We start from the raw sequence: 20,816 nt of genomic DNA, 5'->3' as shown, positions 1-20,816 counted from the left end.
TTTAAAAGACTTTATTTTAACAAGGGAGTCAGATTGACATTTGCATTCCAGCAATTTCTGAGGCACAAATTAGCCTGATGACAATTAGTGGGTATCTCCTGCATTTTCTTCCAGGTAAGACCTGTAATGCATGCTTTTAGCAACAAATAAAGAGGAGAGAGAAGGAGAGATGGAGTAAGAGAGACAGAGGGATCTCAAATCAAAAGTATTTTTAAATATCACAACAATAATCAGAAAAATAAAGTATTTTACAGACCATATCAGCATTGTAATTACTGAATATAAAACTGAAGGAAACTTTGATTTACTTAAGAAAGAAATGAATCTTCTAGATCTTGCAAATCTTTTTTAAAGTAATAATTATATTTTTAGGGGAGCGGTGAGCCAAGTGAGACTCTGGACATCTGATTGAATGAAATGAATTTGCTATTTATCTGTGTGTAATTCAAATGAAAACTGTCTTTGTGTGTGTGTGTGTGTGTGTGTGTGTGTGTGTGCGCGCGCGCATGCATGCGTGTGTGTGTGTGTGTGTGTGTGTGTGTGTGTATCTGTGGGTATCTGTAAAGAAAGGGCATCTGTAAAGAAAATAGCATTAGATTTTGTAAAGAAAAATCAGTTTTATCCAAACATTACATAATAGTTGTGGATGGTACAAATGAAATTTTTTTTTTTTTTTTTTTAATTATACTTTAGGTTTTAGGGTACATGTGCACAATGTGCAGGTTTGTTACATATGTATCCATGTGCCATGTTGATTTCCTGCACCAATTAACTCGTCATTTAGCATTAGGTATATCTCCTAATGCTGTCCCTCCCCCCTCCCCCCACTCCACAACAGTCCCTGGAATGTGATGTTCCCCTTCCTGTGTCCATGAGTTCTCATTGTTCAATTCCCACCTATGAGTGAGAACATGCGGTGTTTGGTTTTTTGTCCTTGCGATAGTTTACTTAGAATGATGTTTTCCAGTTTCATCCATGTCCCTACAAAGGACACGAACTCATCATTTTTTATGGCTGCATAGTATTCCATGGTGTATATGTGCCACATTTTCTTAATCCAGTCTATTGTTGTTGGACATTTGGGTTGGTTCCAAGTCTTTGCTATTGTGAATAGTGCCGCAATAAACATACGTGTGCATGTGTCTTTATAGCAGCATGATTTATAGTCCTTTGGGTATATACCCAGTAATGGGATGGCTGGGTCAAATGGTATTTCTAGTTCTAGATCCCTGAGGAATCGCCACACTGACTTCCACAATGGTTGAACTAGTTTACAGTCCCACCAACAGTGTAAAAGCAGCCAGGAAGCTCGAACTGGGTGGAGCCCACCACAGCTCAAGGAGGCCTGTCTGCCTCTGTAGGCTCCACCTCTGGGGGCAGGGCACAGACAAACAAAAAGTCAGCAGGAATCTCCAGAGACTTAAACGTCCCTGTCTGACTGACAGCTTTGAAGAGAGTAGTGGTTCTCCCAGCATGCAGCTGGAGATCTGAGAACGGACAGACTGCCTCCTAAAGTGGGTCCCTCACCCCTGAGCAGCCTAACTGGGAGGCACCCCCCCAGTAGGGACAGACTGACACCTCACTCGGCCGGGTACTGCTCTGAGACAAAACTTCCAGAGGAACTATCAGACAGCTGAATTTGTGGTCTCACGAAAATCCGCTGTTCTGCAGTCACCGCTGCTGACACCCAGCCAAACAGGGTCTGGAGTGGACCTCTAGTAAACTCCAACAGACCTGCAGCTGAGGGTCCTGTCTGGTAGAAGGAAAACTAACAAACAGAAAGGACATCCACACCAAAAACCCATCTGTACATCACCATCATCAAAGACCAAAAGTAGATAAAACCGCAAAGATGGGGAAAAAACAGAGCAGAAAAGCCGGAAACTCTAAAAAGCAGAGCACCTCTCCTCCTCCAAAGGAACGCAGTTCCTCACCAGCAACGGAACAAAGCTGGATGGAGGATGACTTTGACGAGTTGAGAGAAGAAGGCTTCAGAGAACTGTAGGAACATTTAAGTTAGATGTCATTGAGCTCTTATATTTAGGTTTGAGATAGACCATGAATATGTTACTTCTTTCCTTCCAGAGGACTGGAAAGAAAATGAGAAGAAAAAAGAGTGTAAGGGTGACAACTGAAAAAAAAAAATTTTGTAATATAGAAAAACTTAGCACATTTATATTTTACACAATTTATAAATCAAATGTTATTGGTTTAAGTTAAAGAGAGAAGGTGTCTAATTGAGATTATCCAGGAATATACCATTTTTTTCAGGAAGGTAGGGATGGATGAGTGTAGGATTGACCAGCAAGTCACCAGAGTTTACATATCAAATTCTAGGAGTCTCAGATGTTCTGGACAGTGTCCTGGTATCATAATAACCAGTCTTAGTGGTTGGGAGAAAAAAAAATATATTCTAAACTGTTTGATTTGGTGGAATGACTGCTAATAATTGTCTTTGAGGGCTTAAAAAAGATCTTGTATTTCGGTTGTGGTATCCTTGAAGTTAAGATAAGGTGGAATGGTGATTTTTTAAAAAATTCACAACTTGCTTTTTGGTTCCCTTAAGATTCAGCTGTTAATGTTTAATAGGTTTTTTTTTTCCTGTTCGTTTGTTTTGTTTATTTTAGCATTTAACCATGCATTCCCTGGTAAACTTGGTCTTTTAAGTAATGATTCAGATGTAATTATAAGCATTGTTAAGAATTTTAGAGTTTCATCCATGAAATTTTCCAAAGTATATCTAATTCAATTTAAATTTTTACTATTTAAAACATTTCCATTGTTTGGTGTTAAGGTTTTATTGTTACCTTTATGTGTACTTAACTTTAATTGTGAAATCTAAGCAGGACATTATTCTTAGTTCTTTTATCCTGAGTTCAAAACCTGGTGTGATACACTTTGTTTCTCTTATTTCTTTAGATTTTTTCATACATTCCTATTTGGTGGTGTGATTATTTTCATTGCTATTAACACTTTCCTTAAGCATGAGAAAGAAAACCATTTTTTGATTTCCCATATTGTCTATGTCATAACTATCTAGATAAATTTGGTTCTTCCTGTTAAATGTGACCGTGTTCCTGTCCGGTCTGTTAGCTAGTATGAAACTTGGTTTATTCATTCTTCAGCTAGTGTCTCTGATTCTGCTTAATCTTTTGGTTTCTGTTTTCAGTAGTTTTTAATTTTCCTTTTATTCTTGAAAATTGTGTGCTTAGCATCAAGAAGTACCTCTGTTGAACTTTACCTCTGAGAACTTGTGTGATTTTCAAAGTAATTTCTTAATGTTTTTTAGGTCTTGATTAAAGGCTGTACTACCGTTAGTTGTACTTATAAATGAAGAGATGAGTACGTAACACCAGAAATAAAATAATCTTCAATTACTGTTGCTTAGTTGCCTTCTAGGGCACTATCATGAATTTTAGAGACTTCTACTTCCTATCATAGAGACTGTGAAAAGAGAAATGTAGGCTTCTGCCTTTTTCATTAGCCATAAAGAAAATAGCATATTCTTAAAAGAGAACCTCCCAAACCTGTTTGGTCTCTTTGGAGCAAGGTGTTTGTTGCTGGTATTGGTGAGCAAGCAATCTTACATTTTATTAAACAAAGGCTAGTCGGTATATAATATAACAGAAACCAATTGTCATAATTCTGGCTATTAAAGAGTTCCAGTTAAGATGGAGTAAAAACACTTCATATTTTCTCTCCCACTGAGTACAACTATAAAACCTGAACAGATGCATGGAGCAGCTATTTGAGGACATTGAAAGGTAAATTACTATTTACCTAATAACAGATTGGGGAAGAAGATAAGAATTCAAAATACTACTTGAACTGGTGGGGAGGTTGCCACCCTCCATCCCCTACCCCCATTCTTCCTACTGCTTGATTCTAGACCTGGATGCAATTACAGACATGGGTGGGAAAGTGGGCTAAATCCCCAGCTTTCTGGCCAAGAGGAGCTCCAGGGAACCAGAAATTACTGGGAAGATGACAGAGAGGGAGGAGCTCAGGAAAGCAACCCCATGTGATTGTGTTGAACTCTAGACCTACTCCTGAACTACACATTTGCCATATGTGGATCTTATTCTAATGATCATACCAAAGCCTTTAAGAACTGCACCAACGAACCACCAACAGATCCCAGATTGACCACTGGGGGATGCACAGGGCAGATCCAAATAACATTGCGAAAGCTTTGAAAACTGAGCTGATGTTGTAGCCACAGATGACAGAAGTCACATTGCAACCTGTGGCTTGAACCTGTGTTGATTGCATGCTAAAACAAAGGTATTAACATTCTCCAAAGGATTTCTAGAATACCCAGAGTTTCATAATACAGTTGACATAGGTTTGAAGTGTACAGATCCACTTATATGTGGATTTTTTTCAACCACTTGTGGATGGAAAATACACTATTTGCAGGATGCGAAACCCACATATGTGGAGGGCTGACTTTTCATATACACAAGTTCTGCAGGACTGACTGAGAACTGAATATACACGGATTTTGGTGTACCTCAGCATCCTGGAATCAATCCCCTGTGTGTATACCAGGGGATGACTGTATTCAAAATATTCAGGATACAATACAGAATCACTTGACATGAAGAACCAGGAATATCTCAACTCCCATAGAAAGAGACAATCAACAGATACCAGCCCCAAGATAACATAGATGTTGGAATTATCTGACAAACACTTACACTACTATAAAAATGCTCCAAGAAGCAAATTATAAACACTCTTGAAATGATTGGAATAAAGTTATAAAATGGAAATTTAGGAACTGAAAACAACAATAACCAAAATAACACACATTCAGCTGAATGAGCTGAATAGCGGGATAGAAATGACGAGAGTCATTAACCCAGTCAATAAACCCAGGTTCAACTCACATCATAATCAATCTCTGAAAACTATATAGATGTAGAAAATAAAAATTTTGAAAATAACTGAAGAAAAGGACACATGTCAATAGAAGAACAATAATTACAATGACTAGATTTCTCATTAGAAAGCAAATAGAAAAACTATTTTTTTTTAAAAAAAAAAGGGGGAAAAAAAACCTGTGGAGATCAGAAGAAAGTGGCGAAACATTTTTAAAAGGAACTGTCAACTTAAAATCCTATATATCATGAAAATATCCTGCAGAAATGAAGGTGAAATAGACATTTTCTGGTGAAGGAAAAGGAAGAAAATTCATTGCCAACAGAGTTGCTATAAGACAAGGAAATTATTCACAATGAAGTCAGATGATACCAAAGGGAAACCGAACTTCAGGAATGAAGAAAGCACAACAGAAATGGAAAACATAATAGGCTATTCTGCTTTTGAATTAAAGTATGTTTAAGTGAAGGCAGATTTGAGGACTGACATTGGCAGGATGGCTGACTAGAGATGCCTGGTGCTTGTCTCTTCCACAAAAGGACTGAGGCAATGAATAAACAGATAGGATTTGACTAGAATGTCAGAGACAGCGCTGGAGTGCAGTTGGGGAATGGAGACACACCTGTAAATGATTAGAAATCCAGGAGGGTAGCATGAGGATACCTAGCATCTGCAGTCCTGTCTTACCCACCTGGATTGAATCTGGAGTCAAGAGAGACTTCCCATTGCAGGGAAAAGGCAATCAGAATAACCCAGCCAGCCCCTGTTGCCACCACAAACACATACAGTCCTTACTACAGGAGAATCCCACAGTCTTCTAAAGCCCTGAACCCAGTTTGGAGAGCTACCATGAATTCACACAGCTGCATTGCCCGGGATTAGAAACACCAAGGTGTGTACTCCTAAGCTTCCATCCACCCACTTTGAGCTGATATGCTGCAGCACAGCACCATCTTGAGAACAGAGCCACTTCTGGAGTGTGGTCTCCTCAAGGAGTTAGTAGGCATTGCACCTCTCCAGCACTGGGGCTCCATCTTCATTCCACCAAGCCGACACTCGTGACTAAGTGCCAAAACCTCAGCAGCATGGAGCCTGGGCCCAGGATTGGCTGTGACTGGTCCTGCACAGAAGAGAAGCCAACTCATGCTACCCTCACTTCCAGCTAGAGGAATAGTCTGGCAGTCCCACCCAAGGCGAACCTGTTCTTGAGCTGGCCAAACTGCTGCATGCCCACCCCTTAGTGGGAGAGGCCTTCAAGCCTCTGATCAGCTGACAGGCTTCTGTGCTAGTGGTGTGGCTACCTACCTGTGCTCAGAGCCTGAGAAACAGCCCTCCAGTGTCCTACCCTCCACAGATAAGCTCCTGGTCTGCCCAACAGCCCTGCACCTACAATCCGGGTCTGAAAAGCCGCTCCACTGGCAGCCACACTCTAAGGCCTGCTGAACAACCGTGAGCCCACATCTCAGGCCTGAGAGACCGAGCCATCCTCACCAGACATGTCTTTAGGCCAGTCAGGCATCTGTGCACCTGTGTTTTTGGTAAGAGTAACAGCCCTGTGGACTGCTCCTTGCAAGCATGTCCGCAGGCCAGCTGAGCAACCATGTGTATGTCCTCCTTCCAAAAATAAGAGCCCTGTAGCCCAAATCCATACACCAAGTTGGTGGACCCACCATTTGTATGTATATGCCTCTGACCTGAGAAACAGCCCAGTGAGCCCACACCCAGCAAAACTGCACCACCTCCACCACAAATTCAGCCCAGGCCACTGAGACATTTGTATATGTCACTAGTATGGATTACAGCTGAAGAAACTACACTACTGTGTCCACCTAGAACTCAACAAACTGACACCCCAACACCCGTTCACATGAGTAAATTTTTCTCTGTGAAACCTACTCCATAAAATTGGAAGAGGCAACTTTTCTACCACATGAATGGAAATCAGTGTAGGGATACATCAAACATGAAAAAACCACAGATAAATATCCATGAAAAGGAACACAATAATTTTCCAATAACAGAGGCTAATCATAAGGAAGTACATAAAATGCCAGAAAAAGAATTCAGAATAATAATCTTAAGTAAACTCTGTGAGATACAGAATACTGATGGACATTCAGTGAAATCAGGAAAACAATTCACTATTTGAATAGAGAAAATTTTATTTTTATTTGTCTTTTTTAGAGACAAGGTTTTATTTACTCTGTCACCCAGGCTGGAGTGCAGTGTTTGGAGCATAGCTCACTGTAACTTTGAAGTTCTGGGCTCAAGCCATCCTCCCACCTCAGCTTCCTGAGTATCAGAGACTAGAAGCATGTGCCACCATGCCCAGCTAAGTGAAGGAGAAATTTAATAACGAGATAGATATCATAATAAAGAACCAGACAGAAATCCTACAGCTGTAGAATTCAATGAATGAAATAAAAAATACAGTTGAGACCTTCAACAATACACTACACCAAGCAGAAAAAAAGAATTTTTGAACTTGAAGAGATTGAAGTAACACAGGCAGACCCCTCCCCCCCCCCAAAAAAAAAAAAAGAATGAAGAAAGCTACAGGATTTATGGGACACCATGAAGCAAACAAATATTCACATTATGGGCATTCTGGAAGGAGAAAAGAAGTGAAAAGATGTAGAAAACATATTTAATGAAATAATAGCCGAAAATTTCTCAAGTATTTGGAGAGAGACATCCAGGTTCAGGAAGCTGGAAGAACCCCAAGTAGATTCATTCCAAACAAGTCCTCTCTTATGCACATTATAGTGAAATTGTGAAGTCAAAGTCAATTCTAAAAGCAGCAAAAGAAAAATGTCAATTCACAAATAAAGGTATTATCAGATTAACAGTAGATTTCTCAGCAGAAACTATACAGGCTAGGAGAGAATGGGATAATATATCTGAAAGGGAAAATTTAAAAAAACTGCCAGCTAAGAATTATAAAAAAATATATATATATATATATATATATATATATATATATATATATATAGTTTTTTGTTGTTGTTGTTGTTTGTTTTTTGATGGAGCCTTGCTCTGTTGCCCAGGCTGGAGTGCAGTGGCATGATATCGGCTCACTGCAACCTCCGCCTCCCGGGTTTATGCCATTCTCCTGCCTCAGCCTTCCAAGTAGCTGGGGCTACAGGTGCCCACCACCACACTCGGCTAATTTTTTGTATTTTCAGTAGAGACGGGGTTTCACCGTGTTAGCCAGGATGGTCTGGATCTCCTGACCTTGTGATCCGCCTGCCTCGGCCTCCCAAAGTGTTGGGATTACAGGTGTGAGCCACCGCGCCTGGCCCAGCCAAGAATATTATACCCAGCAAAACTATCCTTCAGAAATGAAGGAGAAATAAAATGTCTCACAATCAAAAAATAAGGGAATTCATCACCATTAGACAAGGCCTACAAGAGCTACTCAAGGTAGTTTTACCTTTGAAAGTGAAAAAATGACAACCATCATTGAAAAGATGTGAAGCTATAAAACTCACTGGTAGACCCAATGCAGAAAAGAGAAATAGAAATCAAACAAATTTTTCTTTACAGGAAAAGATCCACCTACACAAATAACCACTAAAAGATGAAGAAAGGAACAATGAATGTACAAAATAACCAGAAAACAATCAATAAAATGACAGCAATAAGTCCGCACCTATCAGTAATAATCCTGTGTTTAAACAGATTAAGTTACCCATTTAAAAGATATAGACTAGCCAAATGGTTAAATAAACAAGACTCAACTGTATGCTGCCAACAGTAAATTCACTTCAGCTGTAAAGACACACATAGACTGAAAGTGAAGAATAGAGAAAGACATTTCCACAAACAGAAACCAAAAGCTAGCAGGAGTAGCTATACTTACATGAGACAAAACAGACTTCAAGTCAAAATGGTAAAGAGACAAAGACATTATACAATAAGGGATTAATTTGGCAAGAACATATAACAATTGTGAATACATATGTGTACCCAACACTGGACCACTCAGATATAGAAAGTAAATACTATTAGATCTAAAGAGAAAGATACACCCCAATACAATAATAGTTGGAGACTTCAACACTCCATTCTTAGCATTGTACAGATCATGTAGACAGAAAATCAACAAAGAAACATTGGATTTAAACTGTACTGTAGACCAACTGGACCTAGCAGGCATTTATGGAACATTTCACCCAACAGCTGCAGAATACATATTCTTTCCAGAAGTACATGGAACATTCTTCAGTATTGACCATATGTTAGGACATAAAACAAGCCTCAAACATTTTAAAATATCGAAATCATATCCTAAGTATCTTACCTGACCACCATGGAATAAAAGTAGAAATCAATAAGAGGAATATTCAAAACTGTACAATTAAACAACAGTCTCCTGGACAACCAATGGGTGAAGGGAAAAATTGTCCAAGCCTTACTAACCATCAGGCAATCCATACTGGAGAGAAACCTTATGAATAGAATGAATGTGACAGGGTCTCTAGTTATATCTTTGAAAGCCATCTGAGAAATCACACTGGAGAGAAGCCTTACAGATGTAGTAACTGTGGCAAAGCCTTTACTGAGTGTGCAAGCCGTACTAAACATCATGTAATCCATCTGGAGAGAAACCTTACAAATGTAGTGACTGTGGGAAATTTTATCTACTGTAGTCATACCTCCATCCATACTGGAGAGACACCTTACAAATGTAATAAGTGTCAGTGCCTTTAGTGAGCATTCAAGCATTACTAAATATCAGGTAATCCATAGGGGAGAGAAACCTTACAAATATAATGAAAGTGCTAAGTCCTTGTCTTGGCAACCAAACTTCACCAGACATCAGATAATCCATACTGAAGAGAAACCTTACAACTGCAATGAATGTGGCAAGATCTTCAGTTAAAATTTACACCATGCACAACATCAGAGAACTTACACTTGAGAGAAAGCTTCCGAATGCAATGAGTTTGGTAAATCCTTAATCATTTGTTTAAGCATTAATCTAACTCAGAGCGGCCATACTAAAGAGAAACCCCATAACTGTAATATATGTGGCAGTGGCTTCTTCCAGGCCTCAACACTCTAGGCACTTATATATATGTCTTTGATTAACCAAATAAACAATGTGCATGCTAAGACCTTGACCCAAGGATCAAAACTGCTTAATAACAAATGATTTTATTAAAAATAAATTCAACTTTAATTTTAGATTCAGGGGTACACATACAGGTTTGTAACATGATTATATTGCATGATGCTGAAGTTTGGGGTGCGATTGATCCCAGCTCCAAGGTAGTGAGCATAGTACCCAGTAGTTAGTTTTTCAACACTTTTTCCTCCGTTCCTTCTTTCCCCTTCCAAAAGTCCCCAGTGTCTATTGCTGCCATCTCAAAGGATTCTTATTGACTACCAATGCAATAAATGCATACAACTCTTTGTTTAAAAAAAAAAAAAAATCAGTAGTATTCCTTACATAATGAACTAGCTGAAAAAACAAAATCAAGAAGGCAATCCCAGTTAAAATCCCTGCCAAACAAACAAACAAAACCACCTGGAAATAATTTAACCCAGGAGATGAAAGAACTCTGCAAGGAAAATTATAAAACACTAATGAAAGAAACTGAAGAAGATACAAGCAAATGTACAAACATCTCATGCTCATGGATCAGAAGAATTAATATTGTTACAATGACCATACTACCCAAAGCAATCAACAGATTCAATGCAATCTCTGTCAGAATACCAAGGACATTCTTCATAGAAATAGGAAAAATAAATTTGAAAATTCATATGGAACTGCAAAAGACCTCAAATAGCCAAAGCCATCCTGAGCAAAAAGAACAAACTGGAGGCATGACACTACCAGACTTCAAAATATGCTACAAAACTGTAGTCACCGAAATAGCATGTGACTGGCATAAAAACAAAAACATAAACATAGACCAATGGAACAGAATAGGGAATCCAGAAGTTAATCAAGGTGTCTACAGCCAACATATTTTTTGACAAAGGTGCCAGGAACATACACCAGGGAAAGCATGTTCTCCTCAAAAAATATGGTGCTGGGAAAACGGATATCCATATGCAGAAGAATAAATGTAGACCTCCACCTCTTACCCTATTAAAAAATCAAGTCAAAATGGTTCAAAGATCTAAGTGTAAAACCTGAAACTATAAAGCTACTAGAAGAAAACAGGAAATGCTTCAGGACATACTTTATGTCAGGAAAATATTTTATGAATAAGACCTCAAAAGCGCATGTAACAAAAGCCAAAATAAATGGGATTATATTAAATGAAAAACTTTTGCATAGCAAAGGAAACAATCCACAGAGTGAAAAAAATAGACTACAGAATGGGGGGAAATATTTGCAAACTATTCATCTGATAGTGGATTAATATCTAGAATATACAAATAACTCAAGCATCTCAACAGCAAAAAAAGCAGTCTGATTAACAGATTGGCAAATGAGCCAGGTGCAGTGGCTTATGCCTATACTCTCAACACTTGGGAAGAAAGACGTAGGAGGATCACTTGGGGCCAGGAGTTTGAGATCAGCCTGGGCAACATAGCAAGACCCCATCTCTACAAAAAATTTAAAACTGAAGGTTAGCCAGGTATGGTGGCATAGGCCTGTAGTCCTAGCTACTTGGGAGGCCGAAGTAGTGTGATCACTTGAGCCCAGGAGGTTGAGGCTGCTGTGAGCCATGATCATGGTACTACATACTATCCTGGGTAATAGAGTGAGACCCTGTCTCTAGAAAAAGAAAATTAAAAACAAATGGGCAAATGATCAGAATGGACATATCTCAAAAGAAGACATGCAAACAGCCAACAGGTATAGGAAGAAATGTTCTGTGTCACTAATCATCAGAGAAATGAAAATTAAAACCACAACTAGATATCATTCGACCCCAGTGAAGATGGCTGTTACCAAAAAGACAAAAAATGATTAATGTTATCGAGGATTCAGGGAAAATGGAATTCTTAAACACTGTCGGTGAAAATGTAAACTAGTATAGCCACTGTGAAGAATGGCATGGAGATTCCTCTTAAAATTAGAAGTAGAACTACCGTATGATCCAGCAATCCCAGTACTGAGAAAGGAAAAGAAATCAGTGTATCACAGAGACATCTGTACCCCCATGTTCGTTTCAGCACTATACATATTAATAATTGCCAATATGTGGAATCAACCCAGGTGTTCAACAACAGATGAATGGATAAAGAAAATGTGTCATATATACACAGTAGAATACTATTCAGCCATAAAAAAGAATGAAATCTTGTCATTTATGACAACATGGATGGAACCTGGAGGACATATGTTAAGTAAAGTATTCCAGGAAGAAAAAAGTTAAACACCATGTTTTCACTGATCTGTGAAAGCTAAAACAAAGTTGGTCTCATAGAAGTAAAAAGGAGAACAGAAAATAGTAGAGGATGGAAAGGGTCTGGGGAAATGGTCTCATAGAAGTAAAAAGGAGAACAGAGAATAGTAGAGGATGGAAGGGGTCGGGAGGGAAAAGGGGATAGGGAAAGATTTGTTAAAGGATACAAAATTATAGCTAGATAGGAGAAGTAAGTTCTATAGCACTGTAGGATGACTATAGTTACTAATGCATAGTTTCAAGTAGCTACAAGGAGGCTAGTGAATGTTCTTAACATAAAAATACAATAAATATCTGAGATGATGGGTATACTAGTTGCCCTCATCTGATCACTGTATATGTATTACAACATCACTAAGTACCCATAAATATGTACAATTATGTGTGAGACTTCATAAAAATTAAATTAATATTCAATAATCAGTTATAGTTTTAAACACCAGCAACAAACAGAAAATAAAATAAGATATTAAAGGATCATAAATCTAACATATGCAAATAAAGACTTAATGAAATATATATGACTGATGTAAAAAATGATGATTGGTGAAATTCATTAAGGATAAATTGAGATTTACCATATGCATAGATTAGAAAAATTAACACCAGAGATTTTCACTGTATGTACATGTAATATATAAGACAACTACAGCAAAATGTGGAGGATAAAGAGCCATATAGATGGCCAAGGTTTTTATATTCCACTTGAAATGGTAAAATATTGATGCTGAGCAGATTGAAAATTTAAGTATGTATATTGTAATCCCATTGTAATTAGAGCCACCACTAAAATTAATATAAAACATTTAGAGTTAATACAAAATACAGTAGATAAATTAAAATGTTAAAAAGTTCAAATAATTACAAGTAGAAAAAGGGAAACAGAAATGAAAAACAGAGGGAACACACAGAAAACAAAATGATAGACCTAAATCTAATCATAATTATTACATGAAGTGTAAGTGATTCAAATATACCAATTAAAAGAGACTCTCAGGATGGATTAAAAATGGAACTATATCTTTAAGCAACTCAAATCACAGGTAATGATATAGGTAAGCTAAAGTAACAAGCTGGGAGAAAATGCTTACATTAGAAAAGAAGAAAGGCCTCAAATCAATAATTTAAACTTCTTCCTTGAGAAACTGGAATAGGAAGAACAATATAGATCCAAAGCAAGCAGAAGGAAGCACCTATCTTTGAGTACTGATCAATGACTTTGGAAAAAAGTTCCCAAAAGCTGGTTCTTTGATCAACAATATTGAGAACTTTTCATAAGACTGAGAAAGGAAAAAACAAAGAAGAGAAATCATTAATACTGCTCTGTTGCCCAGGCTGTAATGCAGTGGTGAGATCTCAGCTCACTGCAACCTCTGCCTCTTGGACTCATGGGATCTTACCCCCAGATCCCATCCTCCAGAGTTAGGATCCCATAAGCCCAGGAGGTGAAGGTTGCAGTAAGATGAGATTGCATTACTGCACTCCAGCCTAGACAACAGAGTGAGACCCTGTCCCCCCGTCACACCCCTCTCTCCAGAAGCAAATATAACAAATAACTGTGCATAAGTTTGGCAACTTAGATAGATTAAATGACCAATACCTCGAAAAGCACAAACTATCAAAACTTAGCCAAGATGATATGGTTCTGTAATATTTTTTAATTTTTTTAGTTCTGTAATTATTAAACAAATTGAATTTGTAATTAAAACCTTCTAAGAGAGATACCGGCACAGATTTTTAGTAAATTCTACCAAACATTTACAGAAGAATTAATACCACTTCTACACAGCCTCTTCCAGAAAATAGAAGAGATAGAAACACTTCCAGTTCATTTTATGAGGCCATTGTTGCCCTAATAGTTAAACCCACAAAGATGTTACAAAACAAGAAAACTACAGGCTAATATCTCTTATGAACGTAGATATAAACATCCCAAACAAAATGTTAGCAAATCAAATCTAGTTTAGATTTGATATAAAAAGAATGTATTGATCCTTGACATATGAAAGAATAATATACCATGACTATGTATATTATACTCCAGAAATGAAAAGCTGCTTTAATATTTGAAAATCAGTCAATATAATCTATCATATTAATAGTCTAAGAAACACCATGTGATCCTATCAATTAATTTAGAAATATGTTTGATAAAATTTAAAATCCATTAATGATAAAAACTCTCAGGAATCTAAGAAGAGAAGAGACTTTCTTGGCTGGGCCTGATGGCTCATGCCTGTAATCTCGGCACTTTGGGAGGCCAAGGCCGGTGGATAGCTTGAGACCAGGAGTTCAAGACCAGCCTGGGCAACATAGCGAGATTCCTGTCTCTATTAAAGTAAGAAATTTTAAAAATGAAGAGACTTCTTCAGACTGATAAAGGATAGCTTTAAAAACCCTCCTAATATCGTTCTTAATGGTGAATGAATGCTTTCTTCCAATGATTAGGAAAAAGACAAAAAAACTTGCTTTTACCAGTATTATTCAGCATTATAGTTTAAGTCCTTATCAGTACAATGAAGCAAGAAAGACAAATAGATTGGAGACATGGAAATAAAGTAGCTTGTCCTTTAATTCTTTTAAGTGTGTCTTCCACAGAGCAAAACTTTTAAATTTTGATGCAGTCCAATTTACCAATTTTTTCTCATATAGATATGCATTAGGTGTCATGTTCAAGGACTCTTTGCTGGACCCCAAGTCATGTTCTCCTATGGTTTTTTCCTATAAATTTTTATAGTTTTACATTTATATTTTGATTTATTTTTTGTATAAGGTGTGAGGTTTGGATCCAGATTGATTTTTAAAAAATTTTTGCACATGGATGTTCAGTTGTTCCAACAACATTTGATGTTTGTTTGTTTGAGATGGAGTCTCACTCTGTTGCCCAAGCTGGAGTGCAGTGGCACGATCTCGGCCGACTGCAGCCTCCTCTTCTTGGGTTCAAGCAATTCTCCTGCCTCAGCCTCCCAAGTAGCTGGGATTACAGGCGTCCCCACCATGCCCAGCTACTTTTTGTATTTTTAGTAGAGATGGGGTTTCACCATGTTGGCCAGGCTGGTGTCGAACTCCTGACCTCAAGTGATCTGCCCACCTTGAACTCAAAATACTGGGATTACAGGTTTGAGCGCAGCGCCGAGCCCCACAACTTTTGTGTAAAAGACTATGCCAGACACTGAAGTGGTAAGAATAGACTTTAATCAGCTCCTGCCTTTCCATAGAGGCTGGAAGATGGGGCCTTATCATCAGATGTTGGATGGAACAAATAGTAAATTATTCTAGCAGTCTTGAGTTTTTTCAGTTAGGCTCTTTAAGGAAGTTAAGGCCATCCTACAGCTTGAGCTGTTAGAAACTGTGTTAATGTTTTTTAGGCCAAGGTTCAGGCCTGGTTGAAAAGAGGACTCAGAAGTTTGGTCAAGGAGAGAATTTTTGTCATTTCTCAATTGCATTCCTTTCTCACCTGGCCAAAAATCAATTGGCCATATTTATATGCATCTTATTTGTGGATTCTCTGTTTTGCTCTGTTAACCTGTGTGTCTGTCCCTTTGCCAGTATTACATTATTTTGATTACTGTAGCCTTACAAGATGTCTTAAAATTGCATGGTATGATTCTTCCAATTTTGTCCTTCTTAAAAAAAAAAAACCATGTAGCTATTCTAGTTCGTTTTTCTTTCCGTATAAACTTTAGAATCAACTTATCCATATCCACAACAAAATTTTATTAGAATTGTGTTAAGTCTGTGGATGAATTTGGAGAGAATTGAAATCTTTGTTGAGTCTTACAAGCCTGGACACAGCATGTCTTTCCATTTGTTTATTTTTATTTCTTTCAAAGGCATTTCGTGATTTATAGTGTAGAAATACCTGTATGTGTTAGATTTATATCTCAGTATTTCATTTGGGAGAGAGCAATTATAAATGACATTTAAAAATTTTAAGTTTCCAATTGTACCTTAATGGTATTTAGAACTCACTTATTGCATGTGTCAACCTTGCGTCTTGTAATATTGCTAAACTCACTTATCAGTCTTAGGAGGATTTTTTTTATATATAGACAACTTGGGATTTTCTGCATAGATAATCGTATCATTTGCAATCCTGTTTCCACAGGCAAGCCTCTAACTCAATGGCTATTTTTATTGAACTGAGGTTATTTATTGTAGTCTTTATCCTTGATAAATGCCAGATTTGCATTAATGCTCAGAACGTCCTCATTTTCTGGTTAAAAGTGCCTGGTTTTACTCTTTTGTGCTTGCCAAGATGCACTGGTTTTGAGAAAGCTTGTTATAAATACAGGGCCAATGAAAACTATGGTCAGTTTCCATTTTTGTTAGATTTTTGTGAAATTTTTAAAATTTTGTGTGAGAGACTTCAGAACACCAAAGTATAATTTGCAGAATGGGAGAAAATGTTATAGTACACATAGGGGAATTTGAAGACAGTGGTCAGTTTAAAAACCTTTTATTTGGTTTGACTATCTTGCAGATGCCATTTCTCTACAGGGAAGGACTTTAAAATATAGCTTGTTGTTTGATTTGTACTGCAGTGTAGATTAACAGAAATCATTATTTTGTCACCTAGAAGTTCTGAATTGTGGCAGCATTAGACTCTAAAACTATATTTTTTATTAAAAAGGCCAGCAGCAACAAGAGATATTTTATAACTTCTGAAAACACTTTTCTAACAATTTATTTATAAGTAAACACACAGTTTAAAAGGATTTCTGTCCTATAATTTGTGAAGCAAGTGGAAAATGGTTCTTAGTTTATTTCCTTTAATTAATTGTTGTCTTAGTTCATTGGGGCTGCTATAGTGAAATATCTTAGACTGGGTAGCTTATACACAACAGAATTTTATTTCTCACAGTTATAGAGGCTAGGAAGTCCAAGATCAAGGTGCCAGCAGATTTGGTGTCTGGTTAGAGCCTACTTGCTCACTATGTTCTCACTTGGTGGAAGGGGCAAGGGATTTCTCTTAAGTCTCTTTTATAAGGGCACTAAGTCTCCACCCTCATGACTTAATCACCTTCCAGAGGCCCCATCTCCTAATACGAGTCACCCTGGGTGTTAGGATTTCAACATTAGAAGTTCAGAACATAGCAATTATTTTCTGCTTTACTAAAGATTCAGTTACCTATTCAGTTATTCATTCTTTGCCCTAATATTAAAATAATCTGAAGTAATCTTAAAGTGGAGTTTATGTACTTGGTAACTCCTTAAGACTGACCGTTTCACCACAAACTACTTTTTGTTTTCAACCTGCTCTATTTTTAAACATGTGTTAAAAGATTTTGATTAGTACTCTTTTGAAAGAATATTTTCAGTACATATATAGGGTTTCTCAACAGGTTACTTTCACTTAACTGTCTTGATCTTGTTTGAATATGTGACTGTCAACCGGCCCCAGGTTCTTTCCTCTTTTCCCTCCATAGTATTGATATTAATAATAGGATTTTGATGGGAATTGAACATTATTCCTCTCTTCTGAAAAAGCCTAGGGATTTATCTAGTGGTGTTCTATTTTGACTTTCTCACTTGGTGTTTTTTTTTTTTTTTTAAACAGAATACCTAATTTGACACTTAGTTGCCTCAATGAAATAATGCAGTTTCTGCCTTTTAATAGGACATCTTTCATGCATACCCCTGTATAGTTTTGCCCACATACAAAAAAACATTATACCCTATAGATTTGGGCATCCTTGATTAAGTGTGACGAAAGCTGTACAACAAAACAGTACTAAATCACTTTAGAATTTTGCCATGAAGATTATAGAGTAAATCTAAGACTTTTATTTGCAAATGAGAAAGTGTGGTGTATTAAAGAGGTTTTTAATGAGAGCATTTTGCTCCACGTGCTGTTTCCACCGCTTACTACTTGTGTGGTGCCTTTTATGAAGGTACCCTAACCTCTCAGAGCCTTACTGTCTCCATTAATAAAAAGAGGGTGATGTATAATTTTTATATTATAGCAATCACCTTTCAATATGGTTGTGAGAGTTAAAGTGCTTTGTAAATTATATAGCATAGTAGAACTGTGCAATAATGTACAAAAACTGTCTTTATTTTAAAGTAAATTTAATCTGAAATGATTGACTATAGTTTGACCAATCTCTCTCTGACTTACTGTTCAACTTAATTCTTTAGGCATTTCTTATCTGTGGTTATACTGGGAGAAGTTAAGCTTTAGATGCCTTTCTTCTTTTCTGTACTTCTCCTTTACCTGAGTTCTGCCTCTTCCATACAGAGATTAAGAACTAAAGAGTTTGTTGGTGTAAAAGAATCAGAAAATGTGCCCTTGGCTGTTATGGGAATCTAATGTTTATTTTATATCGTAACTTTATTTGGCGAATGCAGAAATAGGCTTAGTAATCAGTTTCTTTTTCCCTCTGAGCATGAATGTGTGTAAACATTGATTTTTTTTTTCTTCCGTCTTCTAGTTACAGCAGTTGGAACTTGCACAGATACAGCATAGAGATGCTAATCTCACAGCTCTTGCCGCTATTGGGCCAAGGAAGAAGAGACCACTAGAATCTGGAATTGAGGTATTGAAATAATGTTCATTATTTTATTTTTAATGTCAAGAAAGCAAACCAAAAAGAAGCAAAGACTTAAAAATAGTTTACCCTGTTATGCACGCTGTTGCTGCCAGACACTTCTTAAAATTCATCTTTGCCAATTTTATAAAATCTTAATTTTTGCCAGGTTGTAAGGATGTGTATCACCTTGAACTTGTTACTTATTTCATACTTTTTCTTTCCCCCATCTCCAGTCATATTGAGTCTTCCAGTATTTAATTTTTTTATTTCTGTACATTGTTTCTAGTGTTTTCATGCAATCCTGTTCCCTCTGTCTAAATCTGGCTAATCTTGTAAGACTGAATCTGTCCTCTTATTTCTTTCATAAACCCTGACTATTCATTCCCATACCAGCTTCTTTTTTTCTGAGTATATGTGTTTGCATGGCATTGCTTCCTTGTATGAACATTTTCTCTTCTGTTAGATTATAAACTTTTTGAGCAAGGACTATAATAATAGTCTTTTGTATTCCCCATAGAATAGGCACATGTATCCTCAATAAATAACCTTAATTGTTTGGTTAACACCAAGAAAGGATCTTACTTACATCTTCAGAGTAATTATTTAAGATAATATTAGGACCGGGCGCGGTGGCTCACGCCTGTAATCCCAGCACTTTGGGAGGCCAAGGTGGGTGGATCACAAGGTCAGGAGATCAAGACCATCCTGGTTAACACGGCGAAAACCAGTCTCTACTAAAAATATAAAAAATTAGCTGGACGTGGTGGTGGGCCCGTGTAGTCCCAGCTACTCGGGAGGCTGAGGCAGGAGAATGGCGTGAACCCGGGAGGCGGAGGTCACAGTTTGCCGAGGTCGCGCCACTGCACTCCAGCCTGGGCAACGGAGCGAGACTCTGTCTCAAAATAAAAAAAAAATAAAGATAATATTAGCCTTTTGGCTTTAGAAGCAATCATCAGGGCTGAGATAGAGGTATATGCTAAGGGCTCTGAGATAAGGTCAGCAATAAAAGAGCCATAGCTCATCTTATACTTCTATAGAATTTAAATCTACTTTGAGGCAAACTTCCTACCATTGTTGATCCTGAACATTGGTAGTTTCTAAATGAACGCCACTCACCTTAATAGATGAAAGATTTAAAAATTCTAGTTCTTTTTCATTTTAAATGTAACATGAAATATTCTCCCCCTCTCCTGCCCAACCAGAAGTAACCACTGTTAAGTTTTTCACATATCCTTCCAGGATATATACAGGCACATATATGACATGCATTCACAAATCTACATGTGTGGTTTTGTTTTTAGTTAAATATGATCAAACTGTACCTATTATTGTGCCCTTAATATTTTCCCCCTTTCCACAGTCTACCTCATATAATTTACTTCCATACTTTTTAAGGGTGTATGACATTACTGTATTTAAGTAAACCATAATTTATTCAACCAACCCTCCAATGGACATTTAGGTTGTTTCCAGGTTTTTGCCTTTATTGCCTCAGATAACATTTTTGCACTTATATTGTTGTGTGCTTGTACAATGTAAGTACAGGCAAAATTCATAGAAATGGAATTCCTGACTTAAAGGGTATGAACATTAGGAAAAACTCTATGGGAAAAAATTCAAATATATACAAAGGTGGAGAGAGCAGTATAATGAACCCTCATATGATTGTGAAAGTTAAGAAAGGGCTTTGTAAATTATATAGCATGGTAGAACTGTGTCCTATATAATGTACAAAAAACTGCCTTTATTTTAAAGTAATTTTCTTTATATCTGAAATGGTTGACTGTAGCTTGACCAATCTCTCTCATACTATTCAACTTATTCTTCAGGTATTTCTTATCTGTGCTTATACTGTTACATAGCACCGCCCTGCTCCAGCGACCATCAATTTAATTTTATTTATTTACTTATTCATTTATTTATGTAGAGATAGGTCTTGCTCTGTCACCCAGGATGGAGTGGCATAGTCTTGGCTCACTGCAGCCTCAACTTCCTGGGCTCAAGCAATCCTGTCACCTCTCACCCA

The 20,816-nt window shown here is 37.3% G+C and overlaps 1 protein-coding gene across 1 annotated transcript in view; it reads left to right on the top strand.

Annotated features, from left to right (window-relative positions):
* The window catches only part of TAF4B (TATA-box binding protein associated factor 4b), a 167,913-nt gene that overhangs the window by 112,992 nt on the left and 34,105 nt on the right, over window positions 1-20,816 (top strand). The window contains exon 14 of the mRNA XM_003261982.4: window positions 18,692-18,796. Coding sequence (XP_003262030.1) covers window positions 18,692-18,796 — 105 coding nt within the window. The remainder of the gene's footprint in view (window positions 1-18,691; window positions 18,797-20,816) is intronic.

This window comes from Nomascus leucogenys, chromosome 4, assembly GCF_006542625.1.
Source record: "Nomascus leucogenys isolate Asia chromosome 4, Asia_NLE_v1, whole genome shotgun sequence".
NCBI classification, from domain to species: domain Eukaryota; kingdom Metazoa; phylum Chordata; class Mammalia; order Primates; family Hylobatidae; genus Nomascus; species Nomascus leucogenys.
This window is presented reverse-complemented; position numbering and strand designations above follow the sequence as displayed.